General features: G+C 46.1%; 1 protein-coding gene across 1 annotated transcript in view; it reads right to left on the reverse strand.

Annotated features, from left to right (window-relative positions):
- Positions 1-23,680, reverse strand: part of plxna2 (plexin A2) — a 138,764-nt gene that overhangs the window by 38,729 nt on the left and 76,355 nt on the right. Inside the window, exons 6-14 of the mRNA XM_076041900.1 lie at positions 23,052-23,205; positions 20,789-20,885; positions 17,754-17,868; positions 16,233-16,433; positions 15,214-15,310; positions 14,822-15,021; positions 5,792-5,943; positions 2,950-3,067; positions 1,015-1,151 (exon numbers count right to left, since the gene is read on the reverse strand). Coding sequence (XP_075898015.1) covers positions 1,015-1,151; positions 2,950-3,067; positions 5,792-5,943; positions 14,822-15,021; positions 15,214-15,310; positions 16,233-16,433; positions 17,754-17,868; positions 20,789-20,885; positions 23,052-23,205 — 1,271 coding nt within the window. The remainder of the gene's footprint in view (positions 1-1,014; positions 1,152-2,949; positions 3,068-5,791; positions 5,944-14,821; positions 15,022-15,213; positions 15,311-16,232; positions 16,434-17,753; positions 17,869-20,788; positions 20,886-23,051; positions 23,206-23,680) is intronic.

Raw genomic sequence — 23,680 nt, forward strand, 5'->3', positions numbered from 1 at the left:
CATTCATTAACAGAGAGGAGCGGGTTGTAAACGCCCCCCTGTTCCACCTTTCCTCCCCCCCCCCTCCTCCTCATGCCAGGAATGCACATCTAGTAATTAGCCCCATATCTCATTAAAGGCAGCTTGAGTCCTCAACCTTACAGTAGAACTAAAAGGGAGCAAAGAGGGTGAACAGTGGGCGACAAAAGAATTATATATATATTTATATACATTTAATAAATAATAAAGGCCTAATATATACACACATACATATACATTTATATATATATATATATATATATATATATAAAAGGTGAGCAAGAACAAAATGCTAGAAAGATATTGAAAAGAATAAAAGGGCAGGTGGATCAGGAAGATCTATGGCAGCGCCCGGATTTCCATAAGCTGTTATTGCTGGCTTTGATGCAGTAGGTCATCAAAACCTTATTAAGATTTACCTAGGCTGCTGACAGGGAGAGAGAAAGGCTGTTGCCGGGGGGGAATTTTGCAATAGTATCACAGAAAAGCGGCGAGAATACCTTGAAATACAGCAGCTTGTTTAATGAGAATAATCCACATAATATCAGAAACAAAGGCTTTGGCTTCTCTATTCTATATAATTTGCTCGCAGCGTTCCATTATTCTAATGTGCTCTGGCAGCAATGTGCCAGCAACTCAAAAAAAAAAATAAAAAATAGAGAAAAGACAGATTCAAAGAATTGTTCTGGCTTATTTAAAAAGGAATAAATGTGATCCATAATATCCAATGCAAATTAAACAAATACATAAATAATACTGGCATTTTGTGAAAAAAAAGCTAGAATCAGGCAGAAATTCTGCCAAATATGTGTTGGATGTTCCTCTAAAGCCGGCATCTCCATCCCTAATTTCCACACCTCCTGATTTCAGTCAAATGCCTTTTTTTCTCTCCCATGAGCCGCATGAGTAACGCACAAGCCCGACTGACTGTCGTGTTGTACAAATACAATTTAATGTCGTGCAAAAGTGTCCATTTTATGAGACAGCGAGCCTCACCCAAAAAACTCGCAGGTCTGGTTTCCAAACTGAACGTTGACTGCACTGCCGGCACCGAGGTTCTCCCCCATGACAGTGACTTTGGTGCCTCCAGACTCTGGACCTCTGCTGGGGGACAGACCAGTGATGGTGGGAGTCTATCAAGCAAAGCCAGCAGTGGGCGGAGGGGCGATAAGAGAAGAAAAAGAGAGGTTAGAGAGGCTGCGAGAGACAAACTGAGCTCAGAGAGCGAGGATGCGGGAGGCACAGCGTCTTTCATTGCGCCTATTCATGTGTTTCCGCCGACCCACGGGCAAAATTACAGTTATTCATATTGCCGAGCCCGTGGTGGCGGAGTGCATCGCTGGTGGCTGAAAAGCAGATGAGACGAGGAGCTCTCCCGAGTCCCCGGGAGACGCCTCCCTCCGTGTGTCACACATTACCGGGCTTGTGTCTGAGCGAAGCGTTTTAAGGACTGCCTGAAAATAACCGGTGTTCACAGCTGCAGGCAGTTCGCCTCCATCACAGAGACGGACGGGGGAAACATCAGAGCGGACAGCCTGTCATCCAGGCACACAAGCGCACCCACCTGTCCGCGCACAAACATGAAAACAACATAATACCCGGTGAAAACAACTAAATGCGCCGCACAATGTCATTTACACAGCGCCCCCTGTTGCCAAGCGTTCAAGTACTTGCTGGGAGCCAGAGACGCTCGCATGGGTGGGGAAACATCTTGCTGGGAAAACTGAGGAACACTTAATGACGCATTGTTTTTTTCAGGTGTCCTGCAATGCCGGGGAATTGTAAGTAATGCTGCTGTATTCTAAGCTGTGTGAAGGGATTCTTGGAGGAATTTCCACGGCCTCCCAAAACTGCAGAGATTTTAACAAAGAGCGCCAGCACTCAAAACAGTCAGAAAAAAGTGTGACTTCTGAAGACACAAAAAAAAAATTAAAAAAATGCAGGTACTTTGAAAACAACAGTAATAATAATAAGTACTGGCTGTTGTTAATTGTTAAGGGAGCGCTAATTGTAAAGTTGTGATAAAGTGCAAATGGGAAAAAGCAGATTATCTGCTTGCTGCAGGCTCGGCAGAGAACAGATGACAGAGACGAGGGAAAATGTGTGTGTCAACATTTAAGAAAGGGGACGTTTATTCTGTTTACCTGCCTCAAGGAGAACTGCAATTAGTTGTAGCTGTTGCCTTTAGGTGCTTTTCTTGTTTGTTTTTCCTTTTAGCCTCTTTTTTAAAATACAAATTAGACGTTTGAGCCTCTGCATTGCCTTTTGTTGATTAGTGTATTTTCGCACACAACCTAACAAATGATTTCATGCTTCCCACCTCACGTGTCACCTTTTCTATGTAGGCTTTATAATAACTTTGAGTTTAATATTGGATACTGAATGAAAAAAGCCTTGCGGTGATTGTGGTTATAATTTAGTTCAACATTATTGAAGATTTTTTTATGTATTTTTCGTGATAAATGATTGATAAAAATGAATTATGAAAAAGGCATTCAAGCAACTACAAAGGTGCCAATAAATGTATTCATATTAATTCATGACTTTTTTTTTCTGAAGCTGCTTTAAAATGTAATTGAGACATCACTTGTTCCGTTACCATATGTTTATGTTTTATGGCACCAGCAAGATGCTTTCTAGGTTGTAGAATGCAGTTTAATTAGGTGAGGGCTCAAAACACATCACCATCATCATTAAGTATGTTTCCTTTAAAGTAACAAGTGTAAAATAAAAAAATCAGCTGAATTACACTGTTGGTCGACATGGCAACGCACATCTAGTTGTCGTTAGGGAGAAAAAAAAAGTACAAAATTACAAACCATGTTTAGCTGCATTTTTGTGCTACTTAGTCGTCACTTTAATTGACAGCACCATGCTTTCATCATGCAGCCTACAACATGTTATTAGTAAGATACGGATCAGTGTCATTACCACGAAGGAGTAGAGCTGAGCAGAACGAGCTCTGAGTTCTGGTCTGCACTCCTCCACACACAGTTGAACTGGACCTGGCCGACTCTCGACGGGAGCTGGATCCATCTCACATACGATCCTATACGAGACACACACAACATACATAAATACATATGTTTATAGTGCCGATGCACCAGAGAGGTTCATTCAGTCTCCCTTCAAAACAGCTTGACAGCCTGAAGGACGCTTCGGTCCCTGAACAGAGTTTCGAGGCAGCAATCCAAAGACTCTCCGCTCCATATCGATTCATTCGCTCCGCTCCGCATGCAATCTTCTTTTGTTATCACACTCATGCCATTACGGGACACATCCAGACATTGACGTGGATCCCACCGCCGGTGGTCTTCAAATGAGGCTGCTTCTCTGTTAGACGCCAACATTTTCTCAGCCAAAACGTTGCAGATGTCACACCAAGAGTCAGAATGACGGAGCAGTTCTGCACCAGCCTGTTTCAACTCATTCAAATCCTGCCGCGTGATCAATAGGGTTTTATCATCCCATGTGATCGGGTGTCACACGGTGCTGTCGCTGCTTAGTTCAAGTGACCTAATAAAATAAAGGTGTCCATTCATTGCTGTTGTCACGGAGAATTATAGTGTTTACAGAGCTGGATAAACTTTACACCCGTTGGTTTCACTGAATATTCTAGATTATGGTTATGTATGTGCATGCGTGTGCATGCATTTGTGTGTGTGTGAACTCTAGAGGAGTCATAGTTTAACCACTAAGACCAGCATTTATTGAAAAACTGGTTGCCATACTCTAGTTTCTGGGGACTATAGTGTGGCGTAGCATGAGTCCTCTGAAGATCTTATTTTATAGATGAAAAACAAAGTTTTTTATTTAAATCAGAACAAGTTTTCCTCAGAGAGAGAGAGAAATATGCTTGTAATGGACCGAAAGCTAATACAAATCCAAAAGTCTCTGAAGTTGGACTAAAGGGGACATGGGCTACTTCTTTTTATTACTATTATTACATTTTGCTCAGTCCATTTTTGTCACCATGCCATATAAATTAATTCCCAAGCTTGTCCCCCAAGTTGGATTAAAGTGCTGTCAGATCACTGCGCTGTTGACAAATTGTGCCCCACAGCCAAGTGGCACACAGTGAATTTTAATTACTACTGCCCAGTAAAAAGTTGGTGGCCCCATTTGTACTATTCAGTGCATTTTTTTTTCAAAACTCACCAAAGTAGGGAAGCCTCCTGATTTGAATGAATAAATAGCTTAAATAGCCCATGTGTGTTACTGAAAGTGTGTGACGTGCAGTCGCAGTGTGACAGAAGTCTGCTGAGCTGCTGCAGAGCTGCGCTGTTCTGAGGGCAGAAGTAGGCCAAGGAAAGAATTAGCCTTAAAAGGCCCCTCTGAGAGAGAGCCTTCATTGTGTAAATATGTGTGTACGCACGTGTGTCACTTGTGCAGTTGTGGTTCGCCCACATCAACTTAGCAGAGACAGTCGATACCCGAAACATCATCGCTCAGACATTCAAAATGTGATGAACAATGTTAAAATGTTGGATTCCATCATTTTCTCCTATTGGCTGTTTACCTGCAGGGCGGCGACAGCCAATCACACGCTTACATCTACCGCTATCCCAGCTAACTTACATCCACTTTCACACTGCTCATAAATCTCCTCTTTGGTTGGAACTGGCAGACAGGAGGCCTTCCAGTTCCAACTTCCGCATCCTTCGAGTTGTTTTAGTAAAATAAGAATACTAAAGTTTTTTTTAAACGTGCTGCACCATCATCGATGAATAATATCCAGAAGGTCTTGAATGTGATTAGGTGAGTTTGTTTGAGTTCAAACAGACTTAATTGCTGTCTCTGTATGCTGTCTTTGTGTGTGTTCACTGTTGTTTTACGCTGCTCTCCTGGCCAAGGTCAGCGATCTCAAAATCTGGGTTAAACATCAGATTGGACTGGACTGGATAGAAGTTGTGCTAAGCTAATACTCAAAGGCAATGCATTTCCATTGAGAAAAAAATCTTAAATGACTTCACATGTATTAAATACATGCAAGCGTAAATATATTCCTTCTCCGACCTCAGGGTCCGTAACCCAATCTGGATACGTTAATAAATAATGGCGGTTAAACTTCATGGCAGCACATCCTCGCAAGGTCTGCGTCACCTGGGGAGAGTGAGCGACCATAAGGCGGCGAGCGTCTCCCCCTCAGCGTGTCTCGCCCGCAGGGGTGGAGGTGGGTGGGTGAGTGCGTGAGGGGGGGGGCGCATGGGCAAACGTTTCATTAAATCAGGGTGAGCGGGACCAGACTTTAACGTGATATATGCACAGCGTGGGACAATTAGGGAGGTAAACACGAGTAAACACACACAGCTGCTGCGGGATTGTTGTTGACTGGCGAAGCTGCGGGGGAGGGGGGGGCGAGTGGGGGTTTGAGGGAGGGGGGAGGAGGGGTGTGATCCAGGGGCAACGCTGCTCTGCCAGGGCCAGACTGTCTGGACCCGGTCCAGTATTCATTAGGGAAGAGATGGGGGAGTGTGTTCTGTCACGATACACACACACACACGCACGCACACACACACACACACACACACACTTGGCTATAGTATTCGTTTTGGAAACAATGTTTTCAAAGTGTGCTTTGTACGCACAGATTGATACAAATTGGTACAAAGATGCAATAATACTGATTCCATATCTGAGTTACTTAGAACGATTCCAAGCTGTGCTGCAATTATTGACTATGACGCTCCAATGGTATTTGGCGAAACTGTCAACATTAATGTCACTGCAACCTTTTTTTGTCAACAATTTGTCAACTACTTCGGTGACTCACTGCTCGGCGATGATGTAGCCGTCCTGAACAGGGGTGCACGTCACCCCTGCCACCTCCACGTTGCCCACCATGTCTGCGAAGGACAGTCCCAGGTTGGTGCCATGGATGGTGACTCGCGTGCCTCCCTCCGGGGGTCCAGCCACTGGGGTCACCTGTGAGACAGAAGGAAGAGCTGCAGTCAGGGGAGGTGAAGGAAATCAACTATTTTTGGAGGGTTGTAGATCTGCGTTCACATGATAAGCGGGTACAACATTTCTGTGAATATTTAAAGGCGCAGTGTGTACATTTTTTTAAGGAGTCCCGGTATTTAATGAAACCTGCCTGACAGTGAGTTTTGTATTTGTGGCACTGTAAAAAATGGCGGTGCAAAATGGCAGCTAACTATGCGTACTCTTCTATATCTGAGAAGAGTTCTAAGGGTAGGAAAACCAAGTGACTACTCAATGTACCACGAGTACACACTTTAATTAATGTTTTATAGGCAATATGTTAAGCTTTTACTGATATAAAAATAATAAATGAAGACAAAATGTACACACTGGACCTTTAAGGGTGAACGTGCTCTTACAGTCCAAGCAATTACAAGCACGGTCAAGCCTGGCGTCTGCAGAATGTCAGAACATGCTACGAGTCATTGTTCCCAGAGAATGAACGCAGCCCGCTGTGTCTGAGCTTTTGTTGCCATCACTGTCCAAAACACAGCGGCGCATTCACACGAGCGCAGCCATGTATGAAGACACTTTCAGAAACCTACTTCCGCACACAATTAAGGAAAATGGGATTATTGACGTGGCAGAGGGGGTGCCTGCTCAGGATCCATTGTCGCGGCTATTAGATGAATCTAACGAGGGGTCGTATTGACGCTCGGCGCAGACCTCCTGCTCGTCGAGCACAATATGGCCGCCCAGCATGACCTTGGCACCGAGTGGCGCGCATGCCTTCTGTGCCGCCGAGCCCTGCTGAGGCTCTGACCTGGCCGCCGTCCAGCCCGTTAGACAAAAAGGGTGGAGGGGGGGGAAGGAGGAGCTGTCAGGAGTGAGCACAGACGGAGGGGAGAAACGGAAAAACGGCGATGAGGGGAGACAGGCTAGGGAAGGTGCTGTCCGGGGTGAAATAAGGCGACGGAGGAGAGCGAGGAAGTGGGGTGCGGAGAGGAGTGGAGGTGGGTGACTGTCGTTGTGCAGCGCCGGGTCCGTGTGTAAACAATCGATATGCTATTACTGGCCATGTAAGCACAAAAAAGAGGGGAAAAGGGAAGCTGGGTGGGCATGAAATCCCTCCTGGCTGTTGAGGCACAAAGTGCCGGAGACCCTTCCAGTGCGCACGGCCGTGCACCCTCTTCTCCTCCGCCACCCCTCCCCCACCACCCCTGGGGTCCACTGCAGCGCCGCGGCTTCCCCAGTGGGACGCCGGCATTGTAATCTAGACTCAGTGGACATTAATTGCTCCGGATGTAAAGTAACTGTGTCACTGCGCAGCCTGAAGGGGTTTTGAATACATGAATCTTTTAGCACTGCTTGGGCATGCAGGGTATAGAGGGGCGGTGGGGGTGGGGGGTGGGGGACATAATGGCTAAATATATCCATGTCAGACGATGGCAGCAGCTATTCGAGTAGACTTAGTGACGGTTACGTAAGCGGCAGTAAAGTGGCCGAGAGAGAGGAGACTCAGGAGGGCGGAGGAGGAAGCGGAGGTCTGAGGCGGCCGACGCCACTCCGGCCGATGGCGGGTGACAGGTGCCAGGTGAGGCTGGTTGCTGAGCTAAAAAGTTCCAACCCCCTGCCTCCGCAAAACAGAGCGCTTCCCACGACGGGCCGGGGCCCAGGGAGAAGACGGTCTAATCCGTGCATGAAACCCATTTGACTGAGCCCCCCACTGGCAGAGAGAAGCCCGACTCACGGCAAAAGCACCACTTCAAAGCCACCGAAGTCTCCCAGCCGAGGGGCGGGCGAGAGAGGGAGAGACGGAGAAAGAGGAACGCTGCTCTTTGTCTCCGACAGTAGCTTTTACACATACAGCTTGACAAGCGCACTCTGCCTTCATGCCAAAAAACAGATAACAAATGACGACGCTGCTGCATTGTCCACGGGTTGCAGTGGTGCCTGGAGAAGAGACTGCATATCTTGATTCATGTCCCGCTTTTTTTAGGCAGCCCAAATGATGAACAATAGCTGTGTTTACATGACCATTAAGTGGGGAAAAAAAACTAAATATGGAAATAAAAAACTGGCAATGGAAACATCTAAATGAGGTGGTTTTTCCAGACGTATCCATGTAGAGGTATATCGCAAAAGTTCATGGAAACACTTTTTTCCCATTTACACGTTAAGGGAAGATCGAAATGCAGATTTATCGCAAAATCTTTTGTATGTCCATCCTCCTCAAAGTGAGGTCTGAGATTTTAGGAGAATTACGGCTCATGTGCTTCTCACCATTCAATGGAGACACCTGCAAATCGCAATTCTACTTTCTCATGGAAACGCAGCTAGTGACATGTAAGACGACTCTATTCAGTTTACCCCAAAATGGCCCTGAGGTATTCACACACTGTCACACAATTTCTGCTGTTTGACCTCAGGGAATGAAGATTCATGAAATGATTTGATTACTGACCCAATACTGCCCCACAGACTAGCGAAAGACAATTACATAATGACGCATTGTGATCCTAACTCTTCCCAGGCATCAGCCGCCCTGCTCTGCCTCTGATTGGCTCATCAGTCGTCTTCATGCCTAAATTTAACCAATCTAACCTCAATTTAACCACAGAGGCCAACAACTAACAGCCAATTAGAGGCAGCCTCTTCCAATGAAAGAAAATCAGACCACTTGACTTCCAGACACCATTGAGGTATACACAGTGCTGACTGAAAAATGAGTGGGTATACTCTGTATCACCGACTGTACAGTAGACGACGTGTTTGTGAGGGGCGGCATTTGTTTGAATATTTTAGTGCAACATCACATTGCCCTCTCTGAATCTTTTTTTTCGCCTTTTTGCTCTCGGACTTTCATCATCTCACGCCCCCCCGGCGAGCGGAAACATCCTCTCCGCTCTTTCCTCTGCACCCGCTTGTTTGTCTTGACTTTCGGCAGCGAAGAGAAACCTCATTGGACATGCGTGCACACCCGGCCGCCCTCACTTCCCCCCGTTCTCGCCCAGTGCCGCCACGCCGCGCTCGCCGTGTAATCCTTTTAGGAGCAGCGTTGCCGCCTGACCGGCATTGTCACACTGTCAATAGAGGGTAATTCCCAGCAAAACAGCCCGTCAGCTTGAACGCTGCACTATCCACTCCCGGTCTCCAGCATTCTGTAACATAATCTATGTGTGGTGCTCAGGGGGATCATTGCATCAAGCATTAATCCCTACTACCCAAAACCCTGCTGTTTTCTTAAAAAATAAAAAACAGGAATCGGAATTTGACTTGAGAAGTAACTTCCAAAAAAGCAGTATTTTGCGAAGAGCATCTATTAGTTTGAGAGGGAGGGATGGAGAGAGAATATGGAGGCAAGAGAGGAATGGCCTGGGGAGGTTCTGCCAGTGCAGTGTTGACTTATTCAGCTGAAGTAATGGTGGGGAAAGTTGTGCTGATGCAGCCCAGGCTAAACTTAATGCACAGAGCAGAGGGCACACCGCACCAGCTGGCCCCAGGCAGTGCAAGCATAGCATGTCACCGCAACAACGCTACGGCTGAGAGAGCTGAGTGGCATTCTACAGTATATTCACAAATTCCTTTATGATGCCTTGATCAGCTGAATTCTTTAAATAGCAATTGTCAGCAGCCATTCAGCTGTGCTGTCCGTCCACCTCTCAAAAAAAAGACATGGTTTTGCACATATATCATCGCATTTAAAGGTCCAGTGTGTAAAATCTGTCCTGATTTATATATTTTGTATTGATAAAAGTTTAATATATTGTGCATAAATACATGAATGAAAGTAACTTGTTTTTCCTACCCATAGAGTTAGAGAAGAAGGTGGATGAGGTATCCTGGTTTGGGTGTGCAGGCCACCGTAGCTCACCGGCAAGCTCAGGAGAGGGAGGGTGAGCAAAAGGTCGATGCATGATCTGAATGTAACCACTTGATGTCGCTGTTTCTTCTCAAAATCTCCAAATATTACAAGCTTAACCTTTAATGGTTAGAAAGATTCGGCCTTTTTTTTAGAAGAACATGCAGAAGCTGTGTCACTGGTTGTCCTTGCCAGAGCCGAGCGACTACGTTGCCTTTGAAATAAAAATGGACCTTGATTCAGTGCGAGGGCTTACAGCTAATCTCTTTGTCTTTGGACCGTCTCAGACTAATTTGAGCGTGTCACATTTAATTGTGAGCTGCATTTAATGGGCTTGATAAAACCCCCTGCTGATGGCTTGCTCCCGAACAAACTACATTCTAAATACTTTATGGAGTCTTAAATGTCTAGTAGTAGGCCCCCAAGATATGGGACACGAATAAAAGGGGTTTGAGTTGTCGGAGAAAAATAACAAAGAGAGTATTATAAAGGGATAACAGGCGTAATTGTGCAGAACTGTATTCTGCAGTTAGCCTTCTATGTTAAATCACAAGCTCCAATATAAAGTGTCGGTTTCAGCATCAAGCATATTCGGACATTAAAAGAGGAACATAGCACAGCCCTTGATGATTTCTCCCCACGTTCTCTTGCAGACTTAACAGGTCCCATTGCAGTTCCACAAGACTGCTGTTGGCCCAGGCACCAACTGAACATTTGATGGTTCTTAGCCTGCTTTAAATAGCACTGAAACGAAGCGGAGGATATGGCAAGACTGCAGAGAAACAGAGAGACAGACAGGGCATCGTAATAATCTCAATGATAGTTTCCAATTATCGCCTCTGTTCAGCCTGTTTTTGAGACTGCCAATCTAATACCTGCCAATCTGAGCGTTCAAAACGTGAAATAAGACCGTTTGGCCGCATCCCACCGCACAAGAGCTCCACCAGCCTGATGGCGTTTTCAAGTTCAACAGGCTGGCGTGCGCTGTGTGAGGTCGAAACAGAGGAATCCTACACCTCCCCGCTATCCTCAGGCAACAGCTGAATGTTTGTGTTCTTCTGTCACTGGGATGCAGGGAAGGCCTCTACAGAAGGCGCGGCCACAGCCTATGGAGGAGAAGCCTTTCATGCACCCATCCAAGTCCCAGCTTTATTTGATGTCGTTCCCTCTGCTGTTAGCAGAGGCTTACATCTCTTCAATATTAATGGCCCATGGTAGGAGGCACCGTAGCACTTAATAGAAACATTAATTATTCAAAAGGCCTATCTGGTGGTAGGCACATCTACTAATGTGCTAGTATGTATACAAATCAGCTCATGATGGGCTCCTCGGTGCATACAATCAAGACCAAATTTATTAATAAATTCATCCCACCGGGGGGACGTCTGCTCCTTAAAGAAACTGTAATCACAGAGAGACAAAGGGGGGGTGGCGCAGATGAACGCCAGCTCCACTGGCAGCGAGGAGGGAGGGAAACGTCTGTGTGTCTGTCTGCACTCATGTGAATCATGCAAATGAAGGCAGAGTTGGTTTTGCCAGCGAGTGGCGTAGTTCAGAGAGGCCGCGGGGGGGCTCCTCTGCCCCAACATTTTGTTCCTCCAACCCTTGTTCCCGCTTCACAGCCTCCACTCTCTGCCTTTTGTTCCCGCTGCTGCCTCACCTAACCTGGCTCGCAAGCTGACTCGCTCACTCAACTCACAGTTTTCGACAGTTTTCCACTGAACCGACGCTACGAACTCTTAAATCAGCGGGGAATTATTTTTGCGGTTATTTAACAATGTTTGTATGCGAGTTTTGATTTTCTGCCCCCAAAATGACTTTTGGCCTTCTGCAGCACTGAACTTGTTCAATCGACCTTGTTTTTTTCCATTTTGCTGGTGAGAGATTTTTTTTCTCTCCAGTCAACGCATCCTTGTGTCAGGCACTGCAGCTGCTGCCAGTTAACACATTGCTCTGTTTATATATATATAATGGATTTTTTTTCCCTCCTTGTTTACCATCGCCAAGCCCATAAGCTCTCACTGTGATTCTTATAAATGTACACATAAATTCGATGTTCTCTGAATGATGTTGTAACTCTGCTCTCGGGGCGATACTTGATCCATTAAAGCACGAGAGGAGTTATGATCAATGCACCAGAGAGACACAGCTACAGATGCAGATCCCATACTTTAAAGAATGCTGTTGATTTTTCCTTCCAGTCCTGAATGACTGCCTGTCACTCGGTGCATATTGGAACCTAACCATTTACTTATAACTTACTAACTAACAGTTGGGAGCGTTCAATGACGGACACATTTGCACATTCTCAACATTTGAACCAAGAAACGAACGAAAACAACGCAGCACCTTGTCCTTGTGATTAAGTGTGTGATTGCGTGTACAGAAACAAGCCAAGATTATTTACGCAGCGCCGTTCACACACGAGGCAGCTCAAAGTGCCTTACATAAACATGAAATTAACGACGAAAGCAAGACTTCAAATTAGTTTACATAAGATCAGAGGAGTAAGATGAGTCGGGCGACGAGGAGAACGGTCAAGGTTACTGTGCAGCTTGTGGTACTAAAATCCAAGTCTGAATGCAATGGAGAACAGAAAGGTGATGGCAAACGACACCTGAAGGTCAGAGTTGTCTTTTGGTCCTAAAACATTCAAGACTTTGTAAACCAACAGCAGTATTCATTTTATTTTTTCATCTTAGACTCCAGCCCCAGATCTGCAGAACACAGCATCTTTAGCCCCGTGTTGACAGCCTCCTGCACAAATGCTCAGTTTTAAGGCTGATGCTTTGTTGTGCCTTCCCCATGTTTAGCAAGAGCTAAACGCAGTGTGTTTGAAAGCCATTCTCACAATACAACTGATTAGGTATGTCGACTGACCTAGGAGAGGTAATGAGGAAGCACCACAGTGCCCTTTGTGACATCAGGAAGGGCTGTTTATTAGAACTATCGCAATTTTTTGTTTTACCAAACACAATGTTAAGAGATGGACCCGTCTGTCCACATTTCTGTAGAGTACAGTGAGAGCGAGGGACACGTATCACTGTTAGAAACATGTAGGAAATTCTGAACATTATGCGACCTTTCAAGTCAACTCTTCAAGTCACTGCAAGGAAACTCAATGCTCTCAGAAGCAGAGTAATATGATCAACTTTCCAGGCCTTGGTGAGACCATAAGCCACAGCCTTCTGAATTAGCTGCAGCTGTCGGACTAATAAAAAAAAAAAGGAAGTCAGCAAATCACACTCATTTCATCCTAATTGTTTAGAAATGACAGGTGAAGGTCTGAGTGCCTGTCTGGGTAATAGCATACAGCCGTCCTAACAACGCAGAGGGGAATTCAGCGTGTTCCCCTGCACCGTGCTGTTGACTGACAAACTGAAGGCATTACGGTGTTCCATCGGAGCCTTAATTTAATTCACAAAGATGAGTCACCGATAGCGGTGCACAGAGACGCACAAAGGGAGGGCCGAGGCTGATAAAGAGACGGAGGGAGAGGCGTGTGGTGGAGCAGCTGAATTAAAAAGGAGGTGGAGAAGACGGTCGCCTCCGCTGGGCGCTGCCTGCTTTATCTGTGTACAGTGCAGTGAGTCAATTAACCAAGTTGCTTCACTTTTTAATTGGCCTGGTTGAGATGTGTTGGAGGAATAAGAAATGAATCAGGGGGTGGAGAGGTCTGCCGGGTTAACCACAACGCACTGGTCCGTTACCACGCCTAATTAAATAGTGAGTCCCCCTGGGCCGACTCCCACGCGACAGGAAGCAGGAGAGCGAAGGCACACTTACAGCCAAACAAAGACGCCCTTCCAGGTCACGACCTCAGTGCGGCTGAGGTCGGGGACACGGAAACATGAGATGTGAAAGCTACTAAGCTTTTACTGGAGAAGAAACACACCTCAACCTGAAAGGTACACATATAGAGGAACAATATATGGAAAAAATAATACAGACCTGTAACTCTAATCCTGATAGACTTTGATCAGATGGTTTTCTCTTTGACTGTGCAAAGCACTTTGAGATGCCATTTGGATGTGATTTAGGGCTTTATAAATAAAAGTTAATTGATTGACTGATTGAACTGTGCACACTAAGGGAATACAAACCAGAACAGAATGACAGCAGACTTTTCCCAAGTCAAGTTTGTATGTCAGGAGCAGTTTTCCTGGAATAACATTTTGTTCAGTCGATATGCAGTTATAAACACGTACAAGCATTCAAACACGCTAGCCCTTGAAAAAACACACTATAAATGCTCTCTCTCTCCCTCTCTCTCACTCTCTCTCTTTCTCTCTCTTTCTCTCTCTCCCAGAGATGAAGAAATATAAAAAGAAAGAGACGAGATGGGAAGATTTAGAGCGTTCACTGATCTGCAGGCCTCAGCCCTCCAGGGAGTTTCTTTAACACTCAGCTCATTCATTTCGAGTCCTCAAGGGAAAATAAAGAGCAAAGCGGCTTCTGTAACACTTCTCAATGACACTTCATTGTCAAGAATCATATCTTTTTAAGAATCGTTACCTCTGTAAAGCTGTGTGAGCATGCGAGGGTTACGTAATATTGATTTGATGCATCTTTCTGTCTTAGGATGAGCTTTAGAGAACACAAAGTATTGCAAAGCAAGCTTCACATTCTTTTATTACGCAAAACTTTTCCTCAAAAATATTTTCTGACAATGATGCGTGTCTTGCTTCACAATGCCGTCACTTGATTGCTTTGGGAGCTGAAGCAACGACTTTGTGATGTCACAAAGGGCAGCGACAGCTCACTGACTCACTGGCCCAGATGGGTGTTTGTGAAGATTAAGCATTCATATTTCGCATGAGGAGAAAACCAAACATTTTTGCAATTGAATTTCCTGGAGATCCCTGAAGGAGTTTTAGTCATTCGTGCTCCAATGGAATCCTGGATGAAAAATATACCTCAGTGACAGATTACAGTATGGAACTAACTGCGTATTAGCATCAATGAGAGGACGGTGCGTGGGCAGAGTGGAAGGACAGCGGGAGGAGCAGCGGCACTGACCTCTGTGATGCGTGGGTTGGTACACTTGACATTCTTGCTGGACAGGTTGAGCCAGCGGGTGGTGTAAGGATTGATGGGAGGGCAGTGGTGCCTCAAGGTGCACCTTCCTTCTCCGCTGCACCAGCCGCACTGGAACTTCCTCTCCGCTTTCAGGCACATGCCACAGCTGTCCCGCTGGGCTGCGCACTTGTACAGGTGCACTGCAAGGTGCAAAAAGTCACCGTCAAAAGATTTATGGCCATGTCTTTTTTACTACACAAATGTTTTGTCGTTGAAGTAACACAGTTATATATTTTCAAATCAGTGATGTGTAGAATTACAGTCTAAATACAGCGTGAGACAATGATTCTTTATTCTATTTGAAAGCACCTGCAGAACCTGATTGTCCTTACCTTGAATATTTTCCGGGTTGTCAATAATGAAGTTGCCATTCCACACCACTGAGAAATCCACAGGCAGCTCGCTGATTCTCATCCCTTCATACAGATACTGGAGGCCAGAGATGGAGGGCGAGAGACGGGGTGATACATGGAGACAGAGAGGGGAGTTTCAGTGGGAGGTTTAGGAATATTACATTTGGATGAACCATCGTCCGAGCAGGCAGCGCCAGCACAAGCTACCCGAGTTACATCAAAGTTGCATCAGCTCATCATCAGAGATGCGACAAAAGAGAGGAGCCACACGAAATGGGACCGTTGAGCAGAAGCTTCAACTTCCCCAATGGCCTTTGGAGAGTCGGCCTTTATGTGCCTCCTATGCCCTTATTTCCAGTATATGTGTGTGTGTGTGTGTGTGTGTGTGTGTGTGTGTGTGTGTGTGTGTGTGTGTGTGTGTGTGTGTGTGTGTGTGTGTGTGTGAGAGAGAGAGAGAGATTGAGAGTGAGGGAAGAGAAAAATATCTGTGTCTGTGGTTCCTCTGGGAATATATGGCAGAAGTCAGCGCGTGCTTGACTGGAGGGCAGAGGCACACTGCGGTCCTCTCCAGTGTAATTACCTACCCGCCATCTACTCGGTCTCTGCTGGCTACATACACACAACACACAAACTCTGTGTGGACAAACAAAGGGACTACACACACACACACACACAGTGGATTATTTCCACTGTGTGTTTGGAATTTTAAGCAATGTTATTTGAACAAATATTAGAAAAGAACAAGGTCCACATGCAAGTGCAGTTTAAGGTACATTTTGAAATGCTTCCTGAAAGCTGTAGACCGCTACAATTGAGAGGAGTACATTATGTTCATGGAACTATTATTACATTTTGGGGTTTTAGCTGTTTTCCAGTAAATGCAATTCCACACAGCCACCTTCGGAACAGTGATGAGTAAATAAAATAAAATGAAAAAAGGTTTTTGGCTGTTCATGCCTCTAATCTGGCACCACCAGACCGAGCGTCACCCAACCTACCGAGCTGTTCTGGCACTGCACGCTGGAGCTGTTGAAGCGCAGAGCAGTGACTCTGTGGCTGACACCCTGGATGTTGAGGACGCACTCGTAGCCTCGCTGGCCAGACTGAGGCTGAGGCAGGTTCCTGGCCTTCAGGGTGATGGGCTTCACCTCCCCGGCGGGGATCAGAATCTCCTCTGAGCGCACCAGCTGGGGACAGTCCTGAGGGGGAGACAGCGAGCAAAGATCAGTGGGAAGAAAAAAAAAAGAAACAAAAAAACACCATCAAAAAACATTGGAAGTGACTTTTCTTTTCTGAAGTGGAAAGATAGTGAGAAAATGTGGCATAACACTGTATGAGTGTATCAAAACAGAATATTAGCCTTAAATGAGATTTTGAATATGACTTCTATGGCCTTGAAAACCTCGGGCGCTGAATATGCTTCAAGAGAGGAAATGCGACACTTGGTAAATAGAATGATTAAATAAGCACTTACTTACACTTACAGCACATTCCGAGGTCAATTCCATTAAGAGTTGATAATGAAAGGAACATTTTGCATCACGCAGCACAAAGCAGCAGCTTATAGGGACGCTATAAACTAGAAAGCAGCGGTTCTGTGGAATACTGCCCACTGTGGTCTCAGAAGTAGAACCGGATATACAGCTCGGCACCAAGGATCTCATGCACTTTATAATACTGTGGCGCAAGTAAACGACTAAACGAACACGGAGCATGTGCTCGCAGCCTGTGAGAAGCCAACGTGCAACATCTTGAGCAATTTTGCCTCCACAGAGCAGGATTGACTGAGTCCGAGAGAGATCCTCCGTCATTGTTAGGGTGCGCTAAGCCCAATAATGCCTCAGATAATAGCGTGTTAATTTCCTATGCGAGAGAACAAGAGCTCCGAGTGAGATGCGCCAATTTCGGAAATAGAAGAGCTTAGATGGCTCTCTTTCTGAAGACAAGCCCCCGGGGCTGACACAGCGCCGGAACGCAGAGCAGGATGCCGAGCTGAGGGGGAAAAACAGGAGACAGGAGGCGACGCGCAAAGAGGGAGGAAAAAAGGCAAGGAGGAAAAGGAAAGGACGGAGGGGGAAATTGCACAATTGTAATTGTGCGAGCTTGCGTAGAAGTGTTTGTCTTCAAGGTTAAGTGTGTAATATTTGGAGATTTTGGAGAATAAACAGGGATATCAAATGGTTGCATATTAGATTGCAGCGTCGTTCATTCTCCATCGCCCTACTGTGCTTGCCAGTGAGCTACGGTGGCCTGCACACCCAAACCTGGATACCTCGTCCACCTTCTTGTGAAACGCACTTTCAGGTGGGCTGGATTGTCCACACCAGGCTTCCTAACTGGGAGCCTTGCTCTAAATATATTCTTATATATATGAAAAAGAACCATTCTTAGGAAAACCGAGTGACTTATTACTTATTGTACTGCGATGATACACTTTTATCAATGTATTTATGGGCAGCATATTAAGTTTTTACCAATATAAAAATCATAATAAGTGCGTGAGCATGTGTTCCACCAACCTCAGAGGCGTTGACTCGCCCCTCCTGGAAGGAGCAGCTGGAGGGGTCATGGGTACACAAGTTGCGGTACTTGCACCAGTGGCAGCGGAAGGCACTGTTGACACATGACAGGCACCTGCGCGGACACACACACACACACACACACACACACAATCAGGGGGAGAGTCAGGAAAAGTCAAGGAGAGGCAGCATTTTTTTTTTTTTTTGCCAAACTGGGGAAGTGCCACACAGGAAATGAGTTCCGATCCCGAGTGGGCTCCTGCTGCTCGTGTGCCCTTGTGGTTGGCACGGGTCCTGATGGACGCTGGGCCAAGTTCTCCCTGCATACTTTCACCGCGGCAGTGTGTTACAATAGAATGCGGGCTGCGGAGTCGCCCTCACACCAGACTCGCACAAAGACAGAGCGGGAGGAGGGCAAAGAGTGGAGGAACGTTGAGCAACGAGGACAAATAAGACACTGCCACAGCTTGATCCAGCAATTACCATTAGCCCCGCATTGTTGGAGTGTCGCTGTAATCACCAGCTGTTTGCTGCATGTCTGCGTGTGACCATTTCTGTGTGGGATATATATAAATGTGTGTGTGAGCGCGCGTGCAGACTGCTGTGCCGCTTCTTTATCGTCATGTTTTTCAAAGCAAACGTGGCAACACTGTAATACAAAAGGTGCCCATGCGGACGGCATCCATCGTTAAAATATTTAAAGACTACTTGCAGCAACGGATTCCCTTGTTGCATTTAACACTCTGAATGCATTTTCCGACAGTGCGAGATGAGCCACAGCAATAAACAGACGATATAGCAGGGAGGACGCGGCACTCTGAGGCAACCGCACTCTCGCTGAACACTGACAAAGAACAGAAAACACTGTTTATTATCAGGCCGACTCAGTGCTTGACTGTACATGACGCCGCGCTGCGTTTTCACGTCTAATTGTTCACAGAGCGCCTGTTTTATTTCATTCTTTCCCTCCGAAATAAGTTTGAGTTATTCACACTTGGTTATTGTGAAATATTCATCAGTGCAAAAGATTTCTGCTCTGGCAGGCGCACTAATGCAGACGAATCGAGGCTTAATCACCTCCCGGCAAATGCACTGAATGGGCTGTGAGTGAAAAAAAAAGGGGTTGGCGTCAGAAAGAGCGTAGGACCCTTTTCAAGTTCTTGGTTGCTGCGACCTATGTGTGACCATTTTGTGTCATTGCAGATTAACTGGGACCTCTCTCTGTGCATATTCTTGTGGCCCTTGGGAGACTCGGAGCTGTGTTCTTCTTCTTCCTCCTCTTGCAGTGGGCCCATGCCTACTCCATTCGTGGGTTGACCTGGTCCCCGTGGTGTCACAGGCCTCACACTGGTGCTCTTGGCCTGGTGTCCTCCTCCTTGAATTTAGTGCTGGGTGGTCTCTGGCAGGGTGGGAGGCTGTATTGTCCTGGAGGCCTCTTTGGGCTCTTTCCTCACTGAGCTATGAAGTTGGATTGGGTAAATATGGTTGGTGCTTTTTTACTGGCAGGGTTCTTTACTCTTGGGGTGGGCACGTCTCTTCAACCTTTTGTGCATTGGGCCTCACACAGTTGTTCTTGCACCGCGAACGTCTGCAAGACTCCAGCACTGTGTTTTTTGAGTGTATCTGGAAGAACATCCAAAATAAAAACCTCTGCCAACCAAACATGCAGATCAATGTGTTGTGTCAGTCGAAAGGATTTTCTTTGGTAGGTGACTGTGGCCTGTGGTTTGGTGGAGGCATTGATTATCTCCTAACCCTCTGTGAACAGAGCTATATGGTTGCCTTGGGTGCACATGGCTGGTGATTTTACACTGGCCTCTTGGAGTGAGTCTGAACGAAATGGAAATCTTTCAAAATCTTCATAATTTTAAAAGATTAAAAGTCCACGACTTAAAAATCTACGATATAGAGAGATTCATTATGAACCACTTTTCAGGTCGCAGTCGTCCTGTCAGCCATTTTACAGGCGTTTCTTTTTGTATTGCCAGCCTATGGGCAAAAATGCTTTTCAGGCAGCATGGAGTTTTTGGCTGCAGTACCTCAACTGGCCAGTCGAGGTACTGCATGGGACTCGAGATCATGCAATACATCCATGGTCTGGAGTCCCTTCCCTGGGATTGTGGAAGGTCTCAAGTACGTCCTTGTGTGTCGTTGGTCCACAGGCAGAGAGAACATTCCCATAGAGCATTTGGCCATAGCTTCTCCTGCCCAGTACAGTGTACAGTCGGCTCGGCAGTGTGGTGGTCCAGTTAATCAGGTGGTTTGGGAGGTGAGGATTATATTTGGTTTGGTGTTAAATTATTATTATTTAACATATTATCTTTACGGTCTGTTTGCAGAATGGTGTTAAAAACAAATAGCAGTTGCATAAAAAGACAAAGAGACAGTTGAGAAAAAAACATTGTCACTTGTGGGAAGTGCAAAATGGCAGAGTGTGACTTGAGACAACACTTTCCATGACGATATTAGTGCTCTACACAATAAGTGGACGGCACTGAAGTGTGCTGCATTAAAGTGTATGAACGATTTGGGACACGGCTTTCGTCTCGTCTGCTCTTCTCTCCATTAAGTGATAATACTCCCCAGCCTGCCAGTCTTTGGGCTCGAGCTCGGGCAGAATCTGCCACGGTAGAATAAAGTGAGCGATCACAAAAGGCAGCGCGCTCACCGAGGTCTTCAAAACCAGGGATTCAACTGAACATCACTCAATCAGGGACAGACGTGGCATGAAAACTGGCATGAAATCCCCACTGAAGGCCTGTTGTGCAGGCAGCTGTGTGTATTGCACTGCAGTGCGTGTCAGAGCAGAACGCTTCATTAGTGAGACTACAGGAAAACTTCCTGTTGCAGGGCACAGGGAGCAGCCAGGGATCAGATCGCATTAGTCTTTACATGGGGAAACTTTCAGAGGACTGATGCCGGCTGAGGTCGAGGACAAATTGTAACTAATTCCCAGAGCATTGATCCAGCAGTTTTGGCCAGCAGGTATTTGGTGAGTGGAAAGAGAACGAATGCATCCAGAGGAAAATACTCACAGTTGGTGGACGCTGCAGTTGTAAAACTTGACCTCGGTGCTGATGAGCATCTGACTGGTCTCTTTAGAATTGAGCCTCAGCTCAACACCTGACCAATCTGAAAGAATGCAGAGGAATAAAACAGCATGATCGCGCATTTATTTAGTTATTTTATTTCATTTTTTTGTGGCGCATTACTTTGCATAGATAAGGACGGCAGCAGTCATGTTTAAATTTCATGCTAATCAGCTTGCGGGTTGTGAGCAGATGATGTTGGCCAGATGCAAAGAAAACGCTGCCTGTGAATATGCACATAAAATTTGCAACTTTCAATCACCCGCAGAGTCATTTAACCTGATGAAATGTTTTTTTTTCCCTCTCCAACTTGCTGAGCAGAAATCTGGCTGCGCTTCTGTTCTCTGTAAAAACAGCCTCTTATCTTTCCCCACGAGAATACAGACTCCATAAATATGCGAGCGCGCGTGTATGTCTGTGCGTGTGTGTGTGTGTGTGTGTGTGTGTGTGTGTGTATGTGTTTGTGTGTGTGTGTGTGCAGCCTGGATTTCAGATGGCATTCAGTGTGTGGGAGGCTCGAACGACCCTCGCGCCCCGTTCCTTTCACAGCACCTGTTGGAAAGCAGGCCAGTGCTTCAGGAAAGCATCGAGCGCGGGCAGCACGAGGCTCAGCGTCGACTTCTACCTCACATGTATTTGTCTCAACGGACTGGACAGAGTCGCTCCGGTCCACGCAAAGTCTCCTCTGGGATTTCTACTTCCCGAGTGGAGAGGAACGTGCTGTTTTGCTTTCTCGCTCAACATCAATCCTCACTGCTCATTAGCATTCTTCTAATTCGTCGTCCCCTTTGATTTTCCGTTTTTTGGACCACTTTTAATCTCATTTCTGGCTCTCTACCCCCCTCTCTCTCGCTTCCTCTCCGACCCCTCTCCTCAGGTCAACGCCACGGCGCGATCGATGCCGATGTGAAACAGATAGAAACGCTTTGCCGGAGGAGAGGATGGTGGTCAGGTAGCCAGGAAGAAGCCCTTGGGGAGGCGGCGCGGAGGAAAAATTGAGGTATGAACGTCGTGAAGAGGCAACACTGGAGGAGGACGGTGGTCGAAAGAGGGGAGGAAGGATGGAGGGGTGGAAAATGGAGGGAATGATGGATTGACGGCAAGACGGACGGCTCGCAAGGTGTGTGTGTGTGTTGGGGGGGGTTGGCTGACATTTACCTTGGGGAGAACATTCATATTAGCGGCTGATGCACCACTCCCCATGGGAGCTCTGGGCAAACAGGCCTGTCATTTACTCACAGGGAGGGGGGGATTACCAGACGGCACTGAACACACAGTCATTTCCACATGCTGCAAGGAATGTATTATTCAGGCTGTTTGGTTTTTGTTTTTTTGCCGCCCTGCAGCCATCTTTGCTCGCAAAACAACAGGTATTTATTGTCAGACAACAGGTGTGAGCGCTCATCACGATATATTGTGCTTGCAAATTATGATGAATGAATGCCAGCGGTGTTTACACCTCAAAGGTCACATAATTTCTATGGATATTGCAGCGAGGTGATTGGCATATAGACCTTTAAACTGAATATTTTTCATGCTACAGATAGCATCCTTTGTTTGGTTAGAGGATGAATATATATGTTTTGAATGCCTAGACCTTTCTACTCTCGTCTGGAGAAATTGCAAAAAAAAAAAAAGACACTATATTTAGTTTGTTTTTGTTTTCAGAGCTGTTAGGACCCAAAGAGTGACGCTCTGTGCACGGAGGCTGTGCTCAAACGCTAATCTAACACATCAACTTCTCTTTCATGACCTTAACTAAGTCGGCTCTCTCTGCTGACTGAGCCTTCATGTTGGGCCGTCGCCTAATGATCTTAGGAGGAGCCATAATGTGGTGGGGTAGCAGCTCAGCCACAGGGCACAGGACCTCAGCGTGATCCTCCATCATCTCTAATGGAGCCTGGCCTCGTGTGCGGCACACTCCAGAGGCAGGAAGCTGACCCCGGGTCAGCGGGAGCCCGTTATTTGTATGTGGTCTGCCTATGAAAAGTACTCTGCAATCAATAGGCATGTTTCAGAGTGTTTGTGTGCAGAAGAACGGGTCAATAAGTGCAGAAGTAAAAGCAGCGTGTGGCGACAACTGATAACCACAAATAAGGCGCTAGACTGCTTTTTACCAGATCTTGCATGCATATATAGATACATTGTTTTTTTTCAATCAGACCTCAAACAGTGTCTCATGGTTGCTGTGAGTGTTCCCTATGCCTACCCTGGTCAGTGGGGATGAGGGGGACGTCTTTGGCAGCAGGAGACACGCAGAGTATCTGGTTGCCGTTCACTTGGCCCTCCACCTCGGTCAGGTTTCCGAAGGAGCAGGTGATTCCCGCGGAGAGGTCTGGGACGTGACTCACCTTCACCAGAAGCTGTGTGAGACACGAAAAGCACAAAACAATCTTAATGTGGCGGGACAGGGAAGGGCTGTGAAGTGGAAGCAGACATGGGGGGCTTATTCTAATTGAACAGACGGTTCTCAATATTCTGTGTGTTGTTTGAAAATGAAACAGGAAACAAACAGAGAATGAAGACACAGCAATAATAATTCATACATCAAAATAGTGCATTTTAATGTAATTGCAATACTGTTAAACAATGTTATTTTTTCATTTTGACTTTGAGAGTTTCAGAATTTGATGGCGGTCCATGATGTCCAGTTTCTCACTCATGCTAACATTTATTACTGAAGCATGAAGCAGCAGTGTAACAGGCATGTAAAAAGAAAGAAAACTGCTGCTGCTGTCAAATCTGTTCTTCTCCATTGCCATGAATTTTGCTAAAAAAAAAAAAAACGAAACAGTACTTTTTAACTCCGTGAAGAAAGTAGGAGGGCTGAACCTTTTG

The sequence above is a fragment of the Nelusetta ayraudi genome, unplaced genomic scaffold (assembly GCF_046127955.1).
Source record: "Nelusetta ayraudi isolate G7.1 ecotype Tasmania unplaced genomic scaffold, CSIRO-AGI_Nayr_v1 ptg000070l, whole genome shotgun sequence".
Lineage (NCBI taxonomy): Eukaryota > Metazoa > Chordata > Actinopteri > Tetraodontiformes > Monacanthidae > Nelusetta > Nelusetta ayraudi.